Source organism: Apteryx rowi, unplaced genomic scaffold (assembly GCF_003343035.1).
Source record: "Apteryx rowi isolate R43461 unplaced genomic scaffold, aptRow1 scaffold_665, whole genome shotgun sequence".
Taxonomy (NCBI): Eukaryota; Metazoa; Chordata; class Aves; order Apterygiformes; family Apterygidae; genus Apteryx; species Apteryx rowi.
The window spans coordinates 233,224-252,826 of NW_020450944.1; the positions used below are offsets into that span (position 1 = coordinate 233,224).

The window sequence follows — 19,603 nt, forward strand, 5'->3', positions numbered from 1 at the left end:
GCATCTCTTCCTCAGGCACGTTTGTTGCAGGTGCAGACCATACACACACTGTATTTCAAATAGGAAGGGGCTGGAAACAACATCATTTACTAAAAAATTCCTTTCTGCTGGAGTCCAAAAATGCAAATGGATTTCATGGAAAAAGCACATTAGGCCTCACTGTCTGTTGATCTAGATGTTAAGGCTGCTGGTGAAGATGCAAGGCCAGAATAGCTCAGCCCTCAGATGAAGGATACGGCATGACAGAGGTAAAAAATGCCGGGGCTCCACATCACCCCAGTAAGCGCAATGCCTTGCACAATTCACCCATGTCCCTCCCACATCAAAGAGCGACGCTTCTTCAGGCTGTCATCAGGGAGGGGGAGACAGAGTCGAACAATTTTATAGGGACAATCACTGCAGACACTGGTTTGGTGAGAAAGGAAACTGTATTTCCGCTCTTACTGTGGTGTCACGTACAAGTTATACAGTGTAGTTTAGTACAATGAGACACTGGGATACACACAGATGAACCCCACTGTGAATTACATCATCCCACTACAGGCCCAAATCTTACACCAAGCGTGCAAACAAAGCATAAACAATGTAAAAATATATTATATATTTACATACACAATCTTTTAAAAAGCTGAGATGCAAGTATAAATTTCAGAGCTAAAACATGTTGAAGAGAAAACAGGGATTAGATTAGTGGGTTGTTTGTAGGCAAATTTATAGTCACAAAAATAAACTTAAAAAAAAACCCTCCAGGGTGAGCTGATATGACAGTTTAGACACATGCCCGAGAAAGGAGCCCCTTAATGTGCTGCTAGCAGATGCCAGTGGAATTCAGAGAGGAGGGCTCTGCACTCTAATTTAGTGATAGAAAGGGACAATATTTTGCTGCTAGGCAAGAGCAGAGCTCTACCAGACTGAGACCAGCGTYGGGATTTCTGCATCCCAAGTGCAGCACAGCCTGGTTATCAGAGCTGGCGCCTGCACCTGGACAGCAAACGCACGGACAGCATCATGGTATGGAAACATAAGATAAGAGATGGCTTAGTGGAACTACCTATGCTAAAAACACTTGCAAACTCCACAGTGGGTGCCACAGCTTTGGGCAGAGAAGTACGATCAGCTATTCCATCTCCTGTCAGGCATGCTGGCAGTCTGACGTCAGTCATAAGRGAGATTTTAGTATTTAAAAGCCTGAGTATTAATCCTGTCAGTAAGCACATTTCACATATGCGGCTTTTATCTGGGCTTAGTGACTCCAGCAGGTCCCCTGTTGCTTCAGAAAACTTTTCTTGCCCCTGGCAAAAGCTGGCTATAATCTCAGTTCATGCATTGACTCAAAAGACATTCCTTGATCTAGTTAATTCACTTGAGAATCTTTCTACTCCACAACGCCATCAAGARACGTTGTCAAACACTTCCAATATCCCCTCAATAGCTAAGCTGAATTATTATGTGCTTGAATCACTCACCTACCAAACCAAAACAGACCAGTGAAGGTGTGGATGGAGCCTTTAACAGTGTGCAAAGAGATTTAAGCACAGCTAAGTCAGGAACGCAAGATGGGCAGAGCACACAGCTAGGACAAGATAACAGAAAGGACCGTCTAAGATACTCCCCAGTAGACAACTGCACAGAAAACAGAATGGCAGTTTTGTATGGTATGAGAGAAAGCTGGGCCAACATCACTGCACGTAGAACCTTCCACTCACACCTCACTTGGTCACAAAGCCCTGAGCAGGTTCGGTCACCTGCCTTCTGCCATGGTTTGCCAAAAAGGCACTTCAGGGAAGGCTCCAGCAGCACCTAGAGAAGTGGCAGGATAACTGTGCCCAACTGTGCAAAACACTAGCCTCAGTTCTGCCAGAGCAACAGCCCAATACCCTTAGCTGTCCTGGTCTGAAASCATGTACAGTTAACAGGGAAAGACATAAAAGTCTGAAGGTTTCAAGCTTTCCAGGGTAGTTGCTGGCAGGGAGCAAAACACCAGGATTAAAGAGGTCGTTAAATCCACTCAGACTTTAAGTTTGTCAGAGCAGCCCTGTGCACTGCTGAATTGCAGAGGGAAGGCTTCACTGAGATCAGGAGAGAGACAAGCCAACAAAGCACAGCTGTTTCCAGCACAGCAGCCATGAACATAAGACCTGCCACCTCTTAATTTACTGTGTGAGAGCCCAGCARCTTAGGTATGGTTGCATTATGCTGGTGACACTCTTGTACGAAGACTTGCTGGAAGCTGGCTATGAATACTTTATGTACCATGTCTCCTCTCCTCTCTCACCCCACTCACTGTTACAGGGAAGCTGAGCAAAGAAAAGGAAACACAGCACTATTATGAAGAGATTCCCTTGGAAGAATCACGTTCATGCTTCTGAGGTTCAAATAAGCAAGCCCTTACCCCAGCACATCTTTCACCCAAATGCCTGACTACTTGCCACAAATTTCAGCATTAAATACTGTGTTAATCACAGATTCACGCAGAGTATCGTATTAAGTACTGTATTAGGTATTGGGTTTTTTTAAATGATTGTGGATTAGCAGCTAGTGTAATGCAACCCTGACAGGCTCAGCTAACGTTTGTCTCCAGCATCAGATTTGTCCATCAGCGTTCTCCATCTCTGACAGAGCCCTGAGATGACTGATGCTTCTCTGCTGCTGGCCCATCCCCTGGGGCTCAGAGTAACGCGTGGTCTGGACCACAGGAGAGAGCTGAACTTGTATATTATTCTCAGCCCAACGTGTAAAAAGAAAATACTAAAAGATAGGGGGTAGTGGCTGGAAGGTACCTAGAGACTTCCTACCACAAAAGAGTCATCTCTCCCTTTCTCTGTGAGGAACAGAGCGGTGCAAAAGGAACAAAGTTTCACACAGCGGGGTTCTTTGCTACACACATCTGGGGCACCCACCTGGAGCAAGCTGGTGATTCATTCATTAGGACAAAATGTCCAGGTGCTGCATCCGCAAGGTTTTAACCTACAGTTCCTGGTGGGGACAGAATTTCCTCCCCACCTGAAAGCTTCCCTGGGCTTTAGCCACAGAGCAATTGAAAGAGTGAACCTAGGCTTGCTGTGCCTACGCAGATGGAGTCTTTCAACTCACCACCAGACACATGGACTCCCAGGAAGGTTACAGAAAGACTAGATTGACATAATTAGCCAAACTTTAAATGTTTGAATAAAAGCAATTAGGAAAAAAACCCTACTGCAGACAGACAAACCAAGCAGCATTGGGTGGGTTCCTGCTCCGCCTCTTGTAGATCTCTTGCACGTACCATGCCTTTGGGGGCCAATTCAAACATTCAGCACCTTCAGACAGGATTGAAGTCCAAGCATTAGAAGTCACTGAGGATACTGATGTCCGCAAACTCATTCCTGTACCGGTAAGCATACAAACTGAGCAGGAAGGCCCATTTCAAGGAGATGAAACTCCAGACACACGACAAGTAGTAGCTTCTGGGATCAGTCAGGGCTAGGAGAAAAAACATGGAAACAGATACGTTTAAAAATCCCTATTTATTCCTCATTCAGCCATCCAGAAAGAACCCACCTCAGCCTCCCAGTTCTTGTTTAAAAGCAGACCTCAACTCCAGTGTCCAGTGCATGGACCAAAGATTTCAGGGCAGGACTAGCAGTTTCACTGAACTACAATGTTTGGGGCTTCAAACATTATTGTTTTCAATAGCTGTACTGAAGCAAAGATCCTCAAAACTTCATTTCATGCATATACCCAAAGTACTTCTGTCTTGTTCACCTCATGTTTGGTGTTGTTCTCTGCATGGCTCAAGTCCTCTTTTGCTCTGCCAGGTCATAGCTGTCTCCTCTGCCCACTCCTCACTGCCATGTGCACTACCAGTAATTGCAGTGAAATGCAAGCTATACAGCTGCACACAAAAGCAAACTCAATAGCATGCATGTATCACAAAGATCAGCCTAAGAACATATACACGGCATCACATCAAGGGCCAGACAGCAGGCCAGGCAGTAACCCACTGGAATACTGCCCGGTAACATCCCTGATGTTTGYTATACTACAGACATCTATTTGCTGTGTAACAAAACACATGCACAGCTAGAAGTAAGCTGCTGACAGCTTTGCAGGGGTATATTCTTATCCTGCTAGTGAAAAAAAGGGGGTAAAGTCCAGGCTTAGGAATATAACGCACACACTGCTCAGAGAGCCTTGGAAGCTGGTATTTCTCATCAGTATTTCAGAAGAGCAGACCACACCTTCCCAAGCCCTTCAGAAAATCATGACAGTCATTTTAACTAAGCTCACTTGCTTGGCCACTTAAATGTTACGGCACGTCAGCTGATGTGCTCTTTCATAAGTTTATTTAGCAGTTATCAACCCTGCACAAACACCACAGAGCAGATTTCACTGCACCGCCGTGAGGAACTTCACTACCTGAAAAGTGCCATCTGTAAACCGTGCTCACAGAAGAGGTCTTAAAAAGGCCTTATTTCCAGCTCTCTCMATTCATTTTGTATCATTTTCTCATCTCTGCTACAGGAAAGTATTATGGTCACAGTCCAAAGTAGGTCATTATTATCTTTAGAGAGGCAAATCCCAAGAGCTCTAAGGCCACACTGTCAGTCATTCCAAATTCTCCTTGCTTAGGCCCCAAAGGACGGAGTTTGTGTGAATTCCTGAACGGTAGAAACATGGGGCTCAAAAAAACAGTCTCTCTCTGTAGTTCTTAATCCCCTCATACCTCAATTTACCACTGCTCGCTTCTCCCTCACCATAGCGAGGAGGAAGGAAACTGCGTGTTTAGGGGAAAACAAAGGAAATCAGTAAAACACATTCTCCTTCTATAAAGGATTTTACTGGTCATTGCGACTGACATTAATGTATAATACTGGTACACTCATACTGCAGGTCTTTGATACAGGGCTGTGCTAACCACACATTAGCGAATATACATACGAACAGCCTCTTTTTAGAGGYTCCTCTGAAAACTAACACATTCCTTCTGTATTTATTACGATACTGTCTCCACTCAGGGACTATTTCAAAAGTCCTGTGGGTGAACTTCTGCTTTTTGAGTGCATGTCAGCAATATTCATGCTAATTTGCAACATTCAGTTTTCTTTTAGCCATGTCATAAATTTGAAAATACACTTATGTAACCTATTGTGTAAAACAATTTCCTCTCCAACTACATGTTGCTTTGTCATAATTCAAAAATAAAGATATATCCTTTTTTCAAGGATACGCGAAGCAATACTAACCCAGTAAATCCTACTCAGTAAGTGCATCATTCCTAAAAATTCCATATGGAAGTAGCTGATGCAGATGTTCTACTTTACCCCCAGATTAGTGTTTTCCCTCCCCAAACCTACATTTCCCTTAAAAAAAAATAATAATCCCCTGAAAACTTTTTTTCCTTCATGTCTTCAAGAGAAGAGGTGATGGAAGCTGTTTGGTTTTCTTTTTACATGTTTGTATTTGTAATGATTGCGTATGACAGTTTTCATACTATTCCAGGAGGCTGAAGTACTCAAATCTCAATGGCAGGTATGCATTTAGGCGTAAGTGAAGGGCAGGTGATGGATCTTGACCCAACTGGAGCTTGCCCAGAACCATGGGAAGAACAATAGGACTCTTAGGGACTAAAAGCTGAAATGCAGCAAGCAGCAGAGACTGACAACCTCTGTGAGGGGAAAAAAAAAATTGCCAGTCTAATGCCAATCAAATACTGGGAGTAATGATGTGCTCCCTCCTCTGACGATGTGAAATATTTTATAGCAGACCAACTTTATATGCTGACTAAGTTTAAAAGGCATTTTCACCCTGCTGATTAGTGTTTAGCTTTCAAAATCCTCACCCACCTGCTTTATGAGAGCTGGAGATGATGTTTATGAGCATGGCCCTTTATTTGTCATAGAAGTAAGTAAATTCCAGTTCTAGTAGGAAACAAAGCTGGAAAACGCAGACTGCCTGCCAACATGACTAGGTCTATCAAAGCAACTATCAAATAAATACCTGAAGATGAGCACCGCCCTCAGGAAAGCAGGATGCTCAAGCAACAGGATTACTCTCGTGCCATCAAGATATCACAGCAGACGAATGCAAGGCAATGCCATTCTTGCAGTGCCTCCCCAGAAGTCCCACAACACATCTCAAAAGGCATATGAGGAGCACTTCTGGATTCAAGTCCCCGATCTGCTTTGTGGACCAACTGCTTATTTGGTCCTTCAAATACAATCCCACTAATGCCAGCATTGCTAGTGATTTCGCCCAATTGCCCACCGTGACAAAATACTTACACTGGTGCTTGGTGATGGCCAGAACAAGGAATGTGCAGAATCCCACCACAGAGAGAGCTGAGAAGAGGATCCCGATGAAGAGGAAGAACCTCAGCCCTTTTAACCAGGTCCTCCAGTAATCCTGCACATACATCACATGCGTGATTAGGGCCCAGAGCGCCAGAACACCTGCTCAATTAGACAGCAAGGGGAATCAGTACCATGCATCACATTGCAACACAGAAAGGTGTCTAATAAATACACATCTCATTATATTCCAATGAAAACATCAAGGAACACTACGGCTTCAGTCATGCCCTCTCAAAAGGAGTGGTAGTAGCCAAATAAAAGACTGCTTGCACAACCACCACTCTCTATAACCACCCCACACCCCCCGCTTTCGGGCAGGCATTAAGATAAGGACCTTACTAACATGTTGTCACAGAAAGTACCTCGTTCATTGAAYGGTCTCCCCTGAGTAACTTTTTAGCCTTCCTGTTTTGAATAGGCCCAATTCTTAGTTAACGCATATTCAATGCGGCGTTTATTTATGTCTTCATACAGCTTTCATGGCATTACACATAGCATGCCAAGCACTTCAAGAATTACTTCACCTTTTCATAAAGGCAGACAGCCCCTTTTACATATGGAGAAGACAAAGAGCCCTACTACCTGACCACTGATTTTAGCCACCTAAATGAAAATATACAGGAGCTTGCTTAGTACTCAGCATTTCACAGCATTTCTTTTAGCTTCAAGGTATCACCAGTTAATATGATAACAAGTGCATTTATGCAAATCCTCTCCAAACATTTCCAGCAGACCCAGAATCAGCCACTTTATTACTGTCCAGAAATCACACAAGAAAAACTTTATGGCAGAGGTGATGGTTTTCCAGGGTGGCTTTCTTCAGTCAGCTCTTTTCCTGCCAGCATTCACACCAAAGCTATTAACTTTCTCCACTAGCTGATAGCAATAGGGAAAACAGAAGTGCTTGTAACAGCACCATTCACTACACAATCCCCACTTATTTCCAGAGCAAATTTATCCTATACACTAAAGAAACAGAATTATAACCAGGAGGTAGAGGGAGGTGAAGGGGTATGAACAGGGCAAAACAACACAGTTGCGCCAATTTACAAATGCACAAAGGTAAAAGAAAATTCAAAGCTTTGATGGACGAGCTTAACTCAACTATTACCCCATTGCCATGAAGCTTTACTGTTCTTAGTTATTATCTGAGCTTTCAGAAAACTAGATAGCTAGTTCTAATTTTCTAGATAATCTGGAGATATTCTGCTAGCCAAACTGCCACTGAGAGAATTTTAAACATGTGGCCCAATCTTTAACACACATGAGCAAGAAAGCACCTGGAAGAAGAGAAGAACATTATTGTTAAGCTAGCCATCACTGTCAAAGGAATATGACATTTTTGCCAGTATTTCTGAAAATAAAGGGGTGCAGAATTTCAGTTCCCAGATGATTGATACATATAACTCACTTACGGCAAAGCACGCTCACTAAGTGTATAAGACGGACTAAATCTATCTCTGCATTTTGGGGTACAGAACAGTCAAATTYGCTATGGCTTTAATAGCAACACCAAAAGGCATGTCCCCGGACATAGGTGACTAATCCATAATCAAGTTTCAACTCCTTTTTAAAAAAAGGGGGGAAAGAAGGGAAAGAAAGAGGCAAAAAAGTATCCAACACAGCTGCAAACATTTTCTGACATAGAAAAAAAAAAGATGCATTCTTCCCTAATCTTATTCTTAAATATTACTACCTTTTCACCAAACTTTAAAAGAAAAATGAGACACTCAATATAAGAAATGTCAGTCTATATGCTGAAAGCTTGCCAAAGCTGTAAATTGCCATAACCAAGGTTGCCTGACCTTCTCCATTATACAAYCTCAACTACAAGCAACATAACCAACCCCAATTATAGCACGCTATTTCTCCGATTTCTCTGTTTAAGTTGCAACACGGGATAGTATGACTAAATCTCCTTAAGTCGCTAACTCGACCTATAGTTAGAGCCAGTTTGCAGACCTGACTCATTTTGGCAAAGACCTCTGCGGCCCTTCTGAAATTTGAACCTCTAGTGGTGCAACTGACTGGCTTGTATTTCTCATTCCCTGCCACCTCCTTTCCAGATTGTATTTTAAGGGCAGGGGGGGAAGGAAAAAAAGAAAAAAAAAAGGATGACACCACTGCTAAAATACCAGGCTTCTTTATATGGCATCCAGCAATAACACAGATCTCCCTATGCGGCTGCTTCTCAGCATCAAAGGAAGCAAAAACCTTGCCCGCTATCAAAAAAGATTTTAATATTAAATACTGCCACAAGACTTGCCAGAGCTCATTTGTTACAAGATACAGTCGTTATGTACAAAGCCTCCCAAGACCTGAAAGAACATACTGTAGCACAACAGAAAACAACCGTGTCGAAGCTGATAGCCAAGCATAGCAGAGAGATCCAGCACAAACATGCTGGACTCGCTTTTCAATTCCCAAACAACTTCCAGCTCATTCCTAGCAGGCTTTCCGAACTCGTAGGCCACATGGAGAATAGCAGCAACGGATACGCCACAGGTGCACGTCAAATGGACCAGACCAGACGGGAGAACCCTGGCAATGCCGTTTGCCTCTTCGATGTCTTTGGACGGAGCAAAGCAAGTTAAAATAGCCTCCATAATGGCCCAGGAAAAAAAGAAGGGAGGTGGCAGGGGACAACCTTCCAAAGAAAGAATTCATAAAAGCAAAAGCACTTGGGGTGAGCTAGAAAAAAAAAAAAGACATGGGTGAAACTCTCCAGCCAATTCTTGCATTCAGGACAAGTGGTGCTCAGACTTAACATCACGATTAACAGCAAAGGCAGAATCAGTTCATCCCTTCCCCTTCATCGGGTGGGGTGGGCAGTCCCTAAGCATTTATTTTAACCGACTCCAGGCGCTCAGGATTTTAATGCTGACGATCTCATCAAATCAGCTACCGGTCACGCTTTTCCGTGACTGATTCCATACAAGGTACCGTTACACGCACACATACTGGACATCACAAAACTGAGCTAGCTGGCAGACGACACTTCTGCGCTCTGCAGATACAGCACTCTAATCGCGTCGGCCAGGCTTTTTCGAAAGCCTGACCTGAGATTTGGCGAAAAAGCCTCGCGCTCAGCTTGCTAAACAAGCGTTTTCTCAAATTCGCACCACCTTTAAGCTCTGCACTCTAGCAAGTTCAACCCGCATTTAAATAAAACGAGGAATGGGGAACTCCAGGTTTGCAGCTGACAAAACAAGCGGCTTCCCCACAGACGCCGAGCACGTGCTTTCAGATGACTTGGCACAATTTATTTAAAACGCTGAGTCAAGTTGCTAATGTTTCCCCATCCGAACTGCTGCTTATGCTTTGAATAGCAAGAATAGATGCAGCACATGAGCCATCACCTGATCTTCCCCCTTCTGCTACCCCTGGCCCTGCACTTTCCCCTAACCCTAAAGCCTGACGCAGCACTTTAAGGAAGCTATTTGGCAACTTTTTGCGTTCGGTTAATCTCCGTATCTAGAACAACTGCTTCAAAGGTGACTAAGCAGAAAATCCTCTGTGACAATTTCACCGAGTGCAGCTTAGGACAGAGTTTGGACCCACAGTGGCTAAACACAGGGTTCACATGCAGCTGAGCCAACATCACAGTTTGTTACCAGGCGGAAACGAGTTTCCTCCGGTTCCAACACAGAGCACCACAAAACCCATCTCCCTTTTTTTTTTTTTTTTTTTGCGCTAAAATGGCAGAAAACCACTCCAGCAAATTAAATCAGTTCACAGAGCCGTCAGGAACAGGCAGGAGAGGGAGAAGTGGGAACGGGACTTGCCCTTTCAGGGGCGATAACCTGTTTGGTTTGCTCACCCTGAGCTTGTGAGAGCGTGCTCAAAGCCCTTAAGTCGCACATCACTGAGACAATATTCCATATTCATCCTGAAAATTAAGTGCCGAGCTCTGATGCCCTGCAGCAACAAGGTCCGCCATATTCTTATCTCCAAAGGAATCTGCTGTTCTGCATTTTCAAAGGCCTCAAGACAATGTCACAGACTTCCCATTAAAGAAAAAAAAAAAGAATCTGTACTCTCCAGACTTTGCCAGCAATGCCAGAGGCTCAGCTTCGGCTCTCTCCCCCTAAGGGAGAAGGGGTTGTGCCACTCTGGCATTTCAGCTGTTCTTGCTGCCTGACTTCAAGACACTTTCCAGGGCACTTCTAAGAAGCGAGAAGAAAAAAAAAGAAAAATCATCAGCACCGTCCCTAGGAGGAAACGCTCACAAGCACAGTCGCTTTCCAGTCTTGGACAATTCAACACGTTATTAAAACATTTTAAATCTTATTACAGTATACTCATTTGTTGACTTCATGTATAGCACAATTCTAACAGCGTAAGAAGCCAAAGCACGCATGAGCGCATGGGGCAAGGAATAAATTTTTCACAAGCATGCTTCAACTTGAGACTGTGTTTCTGAAGAAAAGACTAATACACATAAAAAGCAAGATATGCAGAAATAATATCCAGAGATCAGGTAAGCACGTGATCATGATTTTTAATTAAATTAACTCCAATTAACCATTTTTCTCTCAGAGACCCAGAGGCACACTAGTCACACCTGTATGGAATCCAAGAACAGTAATAAAGCAAAATTTAATCTTAAAGAAGCAAACTGGGCTTTTGTTAGTGTCAGATAGATCTGGAATGGCCTCTCTTTTACCTTATTTTCATTTTGCATCATGTAACATGGTCTCCCTTATTCAGTCTTACAAAGTTATAAGCAAAAATGCCATTCCAAGCTCAAAACTTGCTTGCTTGCTTTTGCAAATAACTACCTACTGCCATTTATTTCCACAGCACAAATTAACAGATATCTCCATGGCAGAGACCCTATTTACAACTAAGATTTTCTCAGTCCAAAGTCACTTATGGCCAGCACCTAGTAACTTATTAGGACTGGGCATGTCCTGGGCACAGGTTTCTTAAGCCAAGTCTGTGCAAAACAAAGAAAACGGCAGGTCCAGCTGGGTATAAGCTCAAGTCAGCACATGCCAACAATAGTTTATCTATTTTCAGTCTACCCAGGTCTGGAAGCAGTTCATCTGTGCTACCACAGCACAGGGCTCAAGACACTAAGCTCCACCTGGCTGGAGATGCCTCCTTGAGGAGTCTGCTCAGCCATCTCCGCAAGGTCTTTCTAAGTCTATAGGGCTGAGACACCGAGCAACACCAAATTAGCTCAAGTCCACCAGGGGCTCGTTAGTTTGATGCCAGTGCTAAACACCCTGAACCCTGGGGCACCYTGGATAAATTTACACCTTGCTACCAGCACTGCTCTTTTGGGAGAGCTTCTTCAGGTACAATCACTGCTTGAGAAAACACTAACTACAAAGACATACCAGAATAGCAACGAAAGACTGAAYGCTTCCTAAAGCGGGATATTCCAGGCATCAGAGCATTTTCAGGGCTTTGGATTTATTTGAAAAAGTAAAAACTTTTTCAGATCTCTACTATTTATTTACCAGTTACTACGCATTTACCAGAGAAAAGTTTGCAAGTGAACTGGAGGAGATGCTGGCAGCAGAGATCAAATGCAAGACAGCCCAATCTGTCATCTCTTGCACTGTCTTTTCCAAAATCCAAGTCGACAAATAATCCCATTTTTGCCTCCGGGAGGGTCCACTTTCATAGCACGGTACAAATGAGAGCAATCTCAAGCTTCAGCAAGGTTTCAGAAAGATCTTCCCTTCTTTCCTCTGCTTTCTGACTGTTGCAAGCAACTCCCCCCGCTTTCCTCCGGGCACCCAAACCACACCAGTGCTGTTCAGAACTAGGTAACAACCACAAAAGAAAATAAAACCATCCGTTCAAATCGTGACAAATGCACATAAATAGAAGTGGCACTCTGAACGGGGTGAAGCCGCATAACGGTAAGGCAAGGCAAATCAAACTCATCAGGGCCTGAATGCACAAGAAAAACACAGAAACAAGCATTACAGGTCACCTCACTGAAGAAGAGCCTATTGCTAAATATAGTTTTTTGCTAACCAAATACAGGAAAACGTGCATCTTTGCTCAAAAGCTTTCTCTAAAGTAAATCCTTATCTACACACAGCATTCAGCAGGAAAAAAAAAATTTTTTTTAAGTAACTCCAGAGGAAAAATATCCACAAATGCTGTAATGCTGTAATGGAGTGTTTGATTCTGGTTTAATTCAACTCAAATTGGATTTGGGAAAAGAAAATCAACTCTTATTTACCAATGCAAGTGTTGAGTGGAGCAAATTAGCTGTACCAGGTTACAGAAAAGGCTTTCATGATCGCATAGAGAAACTAAGAGCACACGAGTATTTTTAGTTAATGTGAAATCTCTCACGTTTGGAGACCTTGAGAGCAAAAAGCCATATGATAAAAGGCCCCAGCATATCATACAGAAGTGATCTTTCTGTAGCAAGAACATAGCAGAACTGTTTTGTTCTCCCATTCCCAACAAAAATATGTACAATTTTAACACCAAACCATCAGCTATATATAGACAGCGGCTCCAACAAAAGAACAACAGCTAACTCATTCAGCTGTACAACTTCAAAAAACATTTTTATGAAGTTTTTACCAAAATGGGAAATAAAAGGTATGTCATTTAAAGCCTGAAGAGGAGACACATGAAGAGCGTGGGAAGATTAACTGCAGGACCTTCCACATTCGCTCTTTCCGTTTCACTTCAAGCTATTCCCCAAAATCCCCTCCTCCTCCAGAACTGCATCCATATTCTCCAGCAGAAGTTGCACCTTGTGTTCGTACACAGAAGCAAAAGCAGAACCTCTAGAAGGAGCCCTCGAGTAGCAACCCACGGTGCCTGTCAGATCCACTCACATCTCTCCAGTTTAAAACAACATCCAAATTTTTTGCCCCCTTTGCAGAGAAACATTTGCCTTTGTGGAATTTACCCCACACATTTGGAACTACCTTAAACCAAGAGCCACTAAATAAAACACAATCAAGGGATTTCCGACTTAGAAGAACAGGAAAGTTAGGTCTAGATCAAAAAAAATCAATTATCCAAAGAACACAAAGCTTCAGGAAAAGGAAACTGGCTATCGAACAATCCAGAGCACGTCTGAAACAACAGTGACAGAAGCAGGTTTTTAAACAGCAGTCAACAGGCATTTTGACAAGACTTTGTATTTAAAATATAAAAACTTGCAGCATACTTGCAACGTGTGCAAATAAATTCTTAAAGGCAAGGCCAAAGGCAGGACGGCCCTCAGYCTGTAAACTTAATACTTGCTACAGAAAAATGTTAATATCTCTAAATATTTTGCTACCCATTCTAAAGTCTCACATACTTCAGCTTAAAGTAAAAGAAGCCACTCTGTCATCTTCACAAAAAAATAAAACCAGAAACCATCAAATACAAAAGCTTTTCTCAGGCCCCCACTCATCACTGACCGATTCTTCCACCCCGACAAAACGAGTCATTTTGTTGACAGGGAATAACGCCACAGCTGCCTTCCCTGAGGTCACGGCAGCTCGAGGCCAACCATGTAAAACCATGTTTTGTACAGTACAGTAGTACACTGTGTCCGACGCTAATGGGTACTACAGATTCTAGGGRAAAAAAAAACAATAAAAACAACAAACGAGCAAACACATACACACAGAAACTCTTCTGTGATAAGCATTTATATTCCAGTCTTCTGAAACTCAAATGCAGGTCAACGATGACAGATAAAGATGATAAAATACAAGATGTTTTTTTTTCTTTAAAAAAAAAAAAAAACAGCTTGCAAAATCCTGGAAAATATGAAGTCTGCGGTACCCAATTAGAAGCATTTCTTCAGAACACTTACAAAACCGCCACGCTGTTTTCCAAACCTCCAAGTAATCTTTTAGATGCAATATTATTCTAGTTGGAGCATTAGTAATACCTACTCTAAAGGGAGCCTAAGTTTTGCCACCCTAAGGTCATTTCGCCATTTTTAAGTTTTGAAAACTTTGCCCTGTCTGGTTGATATTCCAAAGGTTTCCCAGAAATGGGTTAAAGATTTTCTTCCGGGAGTTCAAGCCAAGATAGCTCWGCTTCAGCTGTTTTGGGAACAGGTTAAAAATGGGTTTTCTTTGAACGGCTCTTCTGCCAAAATAGCTAGGGATCAACACTGAAACATTTTAGGAAAGCAGTTCTCTAAGGAGAGGAGTCTTTGGAGTATTCTAGTGAAAACTGGCTTTCACTTGGCAAAATTTCTTTCCAAGCATGTGCAATCAAGTTCTTCACTATTCCAGTCTTTTTTGGTTCAGAGTAAAGCAGACTGGACTGCACATGGGCAAGAAGAAAAACTTGGCATTTCAACTTGCTGTTCAGCACTAAGTCCGTCTAATCAGCCATTTTTAGTAGCAGGAAACAAAATGTATAGATTTCAGACACTTTGTGCCTCTACCATTCCCATTTAAGATGAAGCCAACATCATGTTTTCCAGCATATCAACGACACTTATGAGGGATTCAGTCTTCCCCTCAAAAACAAGTTTAAGTTTAATTATAATTTAACTATGTGCATAGAGATAGTCTTTTCTTTATTTTCTTTTAGCGTGCCTTCCCTTCATTTTCTCCGTGTCTTAAAAATGACGGAATAAAGCAATCATGACCCAAACTTTAATCAATATGTAGTATTTTACATGCAAATCCAAACATTTAAAGATGCTTTAGTCTGTAACTACCACTCTTTTTTTAATGTGGCATTCCAGCTCTGGTTAGGGAGCAAGTCAATTTGCATAAATTAATACAGTCAAGTTAGATTAGCCATCAGGGACTTCAGAGAATCACTAACTTTGCACGCAATATATACTGTGTACAGCATAGGCTAGCTTCTACTATTTTGACTTATCAGACATTTAGAAAATGTTTCAAGTTTCTGAGAAGTGTTTTTCATGTTTCATCTTCTTTGCAGCTGTTTTAATATCTGGTCCAAATTATATTCTCAAAGCGCAAGCTCTAYATTTTGCCAGAAATATCTGAGCAGCTTGGAAACAGCCAATAAAGTCTCTTCAGAGTGGAGGGGGTACAGGACTTCTTTTAGTAAATTTAAAAAGAGAAGATACATACACAAGAATATGAAAAGCTACTCAGGAAAGGGCTGGATACATCCTGAAAATATTTAATTGCTTTCTTCTCCTTTAAATTGCCTCTGGCAGAATGAAAACATCAGAGTTACTTCGAGATTCATGGCCTACTTCAAAAAAAAATTTTTTTAATTTAAGGCTGGGGGTGGAGGGGGAAGGTCAAGCATACAATCAAGCAGTAAATTATAAAAGCCACAGTGACTAGCTCAAAATGAAATGGCAAACCACTGAGACGGCCAGAATTAACTCAGGAATGACTTTCTCGGTCCTGTGATTAGTCTATTAAACTTGCTGTCCCTCAGGTTATTAGAWGTACCCTATTGGGATGTTTCTGCTTAAAATGAAGCTATGATATACGAGGTCTGTATCTTATTTAAGATTAGCTCAAAATTCTCAAGTATGCATGCCCAGAGGCATATTTAAGATTCTGAGGATCGGTGAATTGATTTTACTGGATATTGTGTGTGTGTGGTTTATTATTATGTCACCTGGAAAGACTGGAAAGGTAGCTGCTCAGCAGCTTAAACTGCATGCTTCTATTTTAGGAACTAAAGGTAATTGAAGGCTCTAGTTACAGACTCAGCGTTGGACTATTCTCCCCTACAAAGCACATTAATAAAATAACCTGGAGTAAATAAATATCTAAATTTTAACTTTAAATTTTAAGGAATATAACAAAGCAAGTGGAAGGTAATAAAACCAGTAGCGGAAGACAGGTTTCTATGCAAAATAYATCAGGAAAGGTTATCTAAAAGTTAAACAAAATGTGCATAAGCCGATTCCAAAGAGAAAGACATAGGTTTCTAATGAGACAGGAGTAAGCAGCACTTCTTACAGCAGTTAAAACAGACGGGCAAAACCGTATAGGAGAGAGAAAGAATTTGGATAAACGGCCTGAAGCACAAGTCCCCGACAAACCAAAGGCACATAAACCAGTCAGAGCAGGCTGACATCCATTTCACACATACGGGCAAGCGACAAATGATGACACAAGCACAGGAGGTGCTGGGAAAACCAGGAAGATAGCTAAAACGAGATAAACATGTACAGACACACACACACACACACTCGTGAAGAAGGCCAGCAGGCAAAGTCTTGGCTTAGGCAGAGGCACATTAATGAGGAACTGCTGCAAAGCTGCCAAATACACCAGCTAAACAACCTTCTCCCACACACGGTATTAGAGCTCCCAGCCACAACAGCTGGACCTGGAACTCCCGTGCAGGTGCTCMGATCAAATTCTGGAGTTTCCGAATGTGCTGAAAAAGGCATGCTGCGCCCCGGTACCTGCAGCTGCGTTGCAAATAGGAGGTGAGAAGCTGCCGTTCTGTATATGCTATTCTGTACTAAATACAGAAAGTTACAGCAGATTTATTGACAAGTAACTTTGCAGCGTCTGTGCTTTGGAAAATTTCAGAAACTCGCCCACTTCCTTTCCTGCCCTTCTCTACCAGTGCAAGTAAGTACTAGCTAGCACGTTAAGATTAAAAAAAAGAAAAAGAAAGGGAAAAAAAAGAATGATTTAATGAAGTATGCCAGAAAAAAACTAAGTGAAGGCCCTGATTACCTGAAACTTAAGTGGCCACTGTATCTAAACATAATGCAAGCCTTCTATGCACCATGGTGTTTCCTTAGAACAACCTTATTTTAGCAAGTAGCTTTAACTTCGGTGCACAGAGAGGAAAAAAAATAAAATAAATTTTTTTTCTTCAGTCTATAACTAAACAAGTACCCACTCAGCTATGCCTATGCAGGCTCCAAACTGCAGCACGCAAAACACCTATTTGCAAAATTTACTGAGGGCCCAGCTTGACTCTATAATTTATCTGGCAGTAAGACAAATTTAAAGGGTCCTGCCCATACACCCATGAGTGGGTATCTACCTACTCTTTCCTGGCCCTCTCCGTTGTGGGATAACAGCATCTGTGAGCAAGCGTTCTGCACATGATCAAYCCAGGGATTCAGTAGAAGAAAAATGTCATCCCAGAAATCTGGACTGTATTTCACCTGACACACTGATGGGATAGAGAAGTGAAGCTGAAGGGCAGGAAAGAGCAGCCAAGAATTGAAGGTGACGGGCACCTCCTAAATCAGCTTTGTCACAACATCAAACCACACTTAAAGCCTTTCTCATTTTTCCATAGTCTTCTCAGGCTTTGTAATCCTACTTCAACTTTACCTGCAGCTGTCTGGGCTGGACATTTMACAGATGTTTGAGAACATACAAACACACAGAGCCCAACCTAACAAAAAAACTTTCTTTTTTTTTTTTAATTATTTTTTTCTATTTTATTTCTCGCCTGCCTTGATTTCCTGATATCTTAACTCGGTTGAATTACCTGGTAAGTAATTAACCAGCACACAAACTTTCCACTTCTCCCAGCAGACTGTAATCTAAATAACTTCAGCATAAGTAGTACAGGATGGTTCCTTACTCAGCTTTTCTCACCAATCTCTTTCTAGAATGTGGACTTCAGAAAATTTTTGTGAACACAAAGACAGCGTGCACACGCAGCATAAAATCAGATCACTTGTACTTTATTCTCTTTTCCGCTTCTGGGGTGCTACAACAACAACACCCAGCAAAATAAGATAAGCATGCTGGAATTACTCTGCTTAATTCCGATCCCAGCTGGAATTAAAGCTTTTGGACTAAGGAAGAAGAGCAGAAAGAGGGAGAGGAAGCTGAAAGACAGCTGGCTAAGCTTTGAATATCCTGTACATCACAGCTGAGCTCTGACTGTTCAGTGCAGCAAATACTAAGACGTACACTGGAGTGTTTTGCGGCACCCATGCGCAATCAGTAAGCCAGATTCTTTCTGAAGTTTAACTTCACTTTCTACTCTTTCTCTATGTGGTTACCCTTTTTCAGCCAGTCAAAATTCTAGAGTTTCTAAGCTGAGAAATCAAAAACAAACTATGTTGTTGTGGTCCAACCAAAGCTTTAACCAAGACCCACACAGCTAATCTAAATCTCACCGATTCCAATGGAAAGCTAAGATGCATTTTAGGGCTTTTGGCCTGGAYGACAAGTAGCTCAAATGCCTGTTTTGGAGCCGCATCTGCCACGGATGTTTTCAGCGGGTGTAAGTTTCAGAAGGTTTCTTTCCTTTGAAAATACAAAGCACATGTAAACACAGGCTGCCAGGCCAAAATTCGACTAGCAAAGTCAAAAAAAGTTTCAACTTTAAATTAAAAAAAAAAAAAAGACTCCTTTCAGTGACCAGACCAGCTAGAATGTGGGGTTTACCATGATGGCCACAAGAAATTTAAGTCTCAGACTTTTAGCAGTTTTCACTTCAAAACACTATGAATTACACACTACTCTCAGCTAGACCTATTTCCTCTGAAATAGATCTGCGTATTAAGCTTTTCCATGCCTCACTTAGAAAAATACTYCCTACAGAGAAATGGCATTTGCAAAGCGACCTCAGCCACCCCGAACGCAAACACCAGGTCTGCTAGAAGCTGTTGCAAAATATTCTCAGGACCGAGGAGAACACGAGAAGAATTCAGTCCCCACTAGCCACAAGCTTACAAAACACGCAGAGCGACTTCCTTTTCACTCAGTGATGAATATCAACCCACGGCGCATACCGACCTCACGCGGCCCGCAAAACACTGGTTTGCGTTCCGAGTTCCAGATACGCTCCGACGGCAAATCAAAATTCCCAGTTTTTATTAAAAAGTCAGCCCCTCAAGAGTGCAAAAGACGCTTCCAGGAAGAGCTGAGCGTCTTCCAGGGAGGAAGACCAGGGAAACATCGCTCGGCACAGCCCGTCTGGATCCTGAAAGACAGGGCAGCCCCAGCAAGCCTCCATCGTTGTCATCGGCATCTAGCTCTTGTTATCTGCTCTACCCATCACACAACGCTTCTCTGCCTCCCACCTTCCACCCATTTCTGAGCCCAGACGTGTCACCTTCGCTGTTTAGCTTAAAAACCAGCCTGGCTGTGGYTGAGCAGACCGGCTTGCGCCCTGCAACACGCGAAGCACAGCAAGGCCCTCGGAGCACGAAATCGCGACGCCACCTCCTTCCCCACGGCCCCGAGCCCTGCTCCTTCGCCCCTGCGCTGCACCACGAGCTGCTCGGGACGGCTCCGGGGAGGCTGCGGGGTGAGAGCACCCGCTCACCCCCYGCGGGACCCCCCTGCGTCCCTGTTATCACCCGCAGCTCAGTCCCACCGGGAGAGAGGCCCGGCGCCCCCCCC

General features: G+C 42.7%; 1 protein-coding gene and 1 long non-coding RNA gene across 2 annotated transcripts; both read right to left on the reverse strand.

Moving 5' to 3' along the window:
- Positions 1 to 409: 409 nt before the first annotated feature.
- Positions 410 to 10,311, reverse strand: SLC48A1 (solute carrier family 48 member 1). Its single transcript, XM_026085355.1, has 3 exons — positions 10,153 to 10,311; positions 6,264 to 6,431; positions 410 to 3,462 (listed from the first exon to the last, which is right to left on the reverse strand). The coding sequence occupies exons 1-3, from the start codon at positions 10,193 to 10,195 to the stop codon at positions 3,326 to 3,328; spliced, it is 348 nt and encodes a 115-aa protein (XP_025941140.1). The 5' UTR covers positions 10,196 to 10,311; the 3' UTR covers positions 410 to 3,325.
- A 7,599-nt stretch (positions 10,312 to 17,910) lies between these two features.
- Positions 17,911 to 19,394, reverse strand: LOC112975380. The gene is made up of 2 exons (XR_003256576.1): positions 18,995 to 19,394; positions 17,911 to 18,502 (listed from the first exon to the last, which is right to left on the reverse strand). It is a non-coding gene; the product is annotated as an uncharacterized LOC112975380 (long non-coding RNA).
- Between the last annotated feature and the right edge of the window lie 209 nt (positions 19,395 to 19,603).

Excerpts from the sequence above, each read along its gene's own strand:
- SLC48A1 (XM_026085355.1), bottom strand. The coding sequence starts at position 10,195 with ATGTGCGACTTAAGGGCTTTGAGCACGCTCTCACAAGCTCAGG. Across the intron at positions 6,432-10,152 it reads CACGCTCTCACAAGCTCAGG|GTGTTCTGGCGCTCTGGGCC; the intron begins GTGAGCAAACCA and ends CTAATTGAGCAG. Across the intron at positions 3,463-6,263 it reads GGCCATCACCAAGCACCAGT|CCCTGACTGATCCCAGAAGC; the intron begins GTAAGTATTTTG and ends TTTTTCTCCTAG.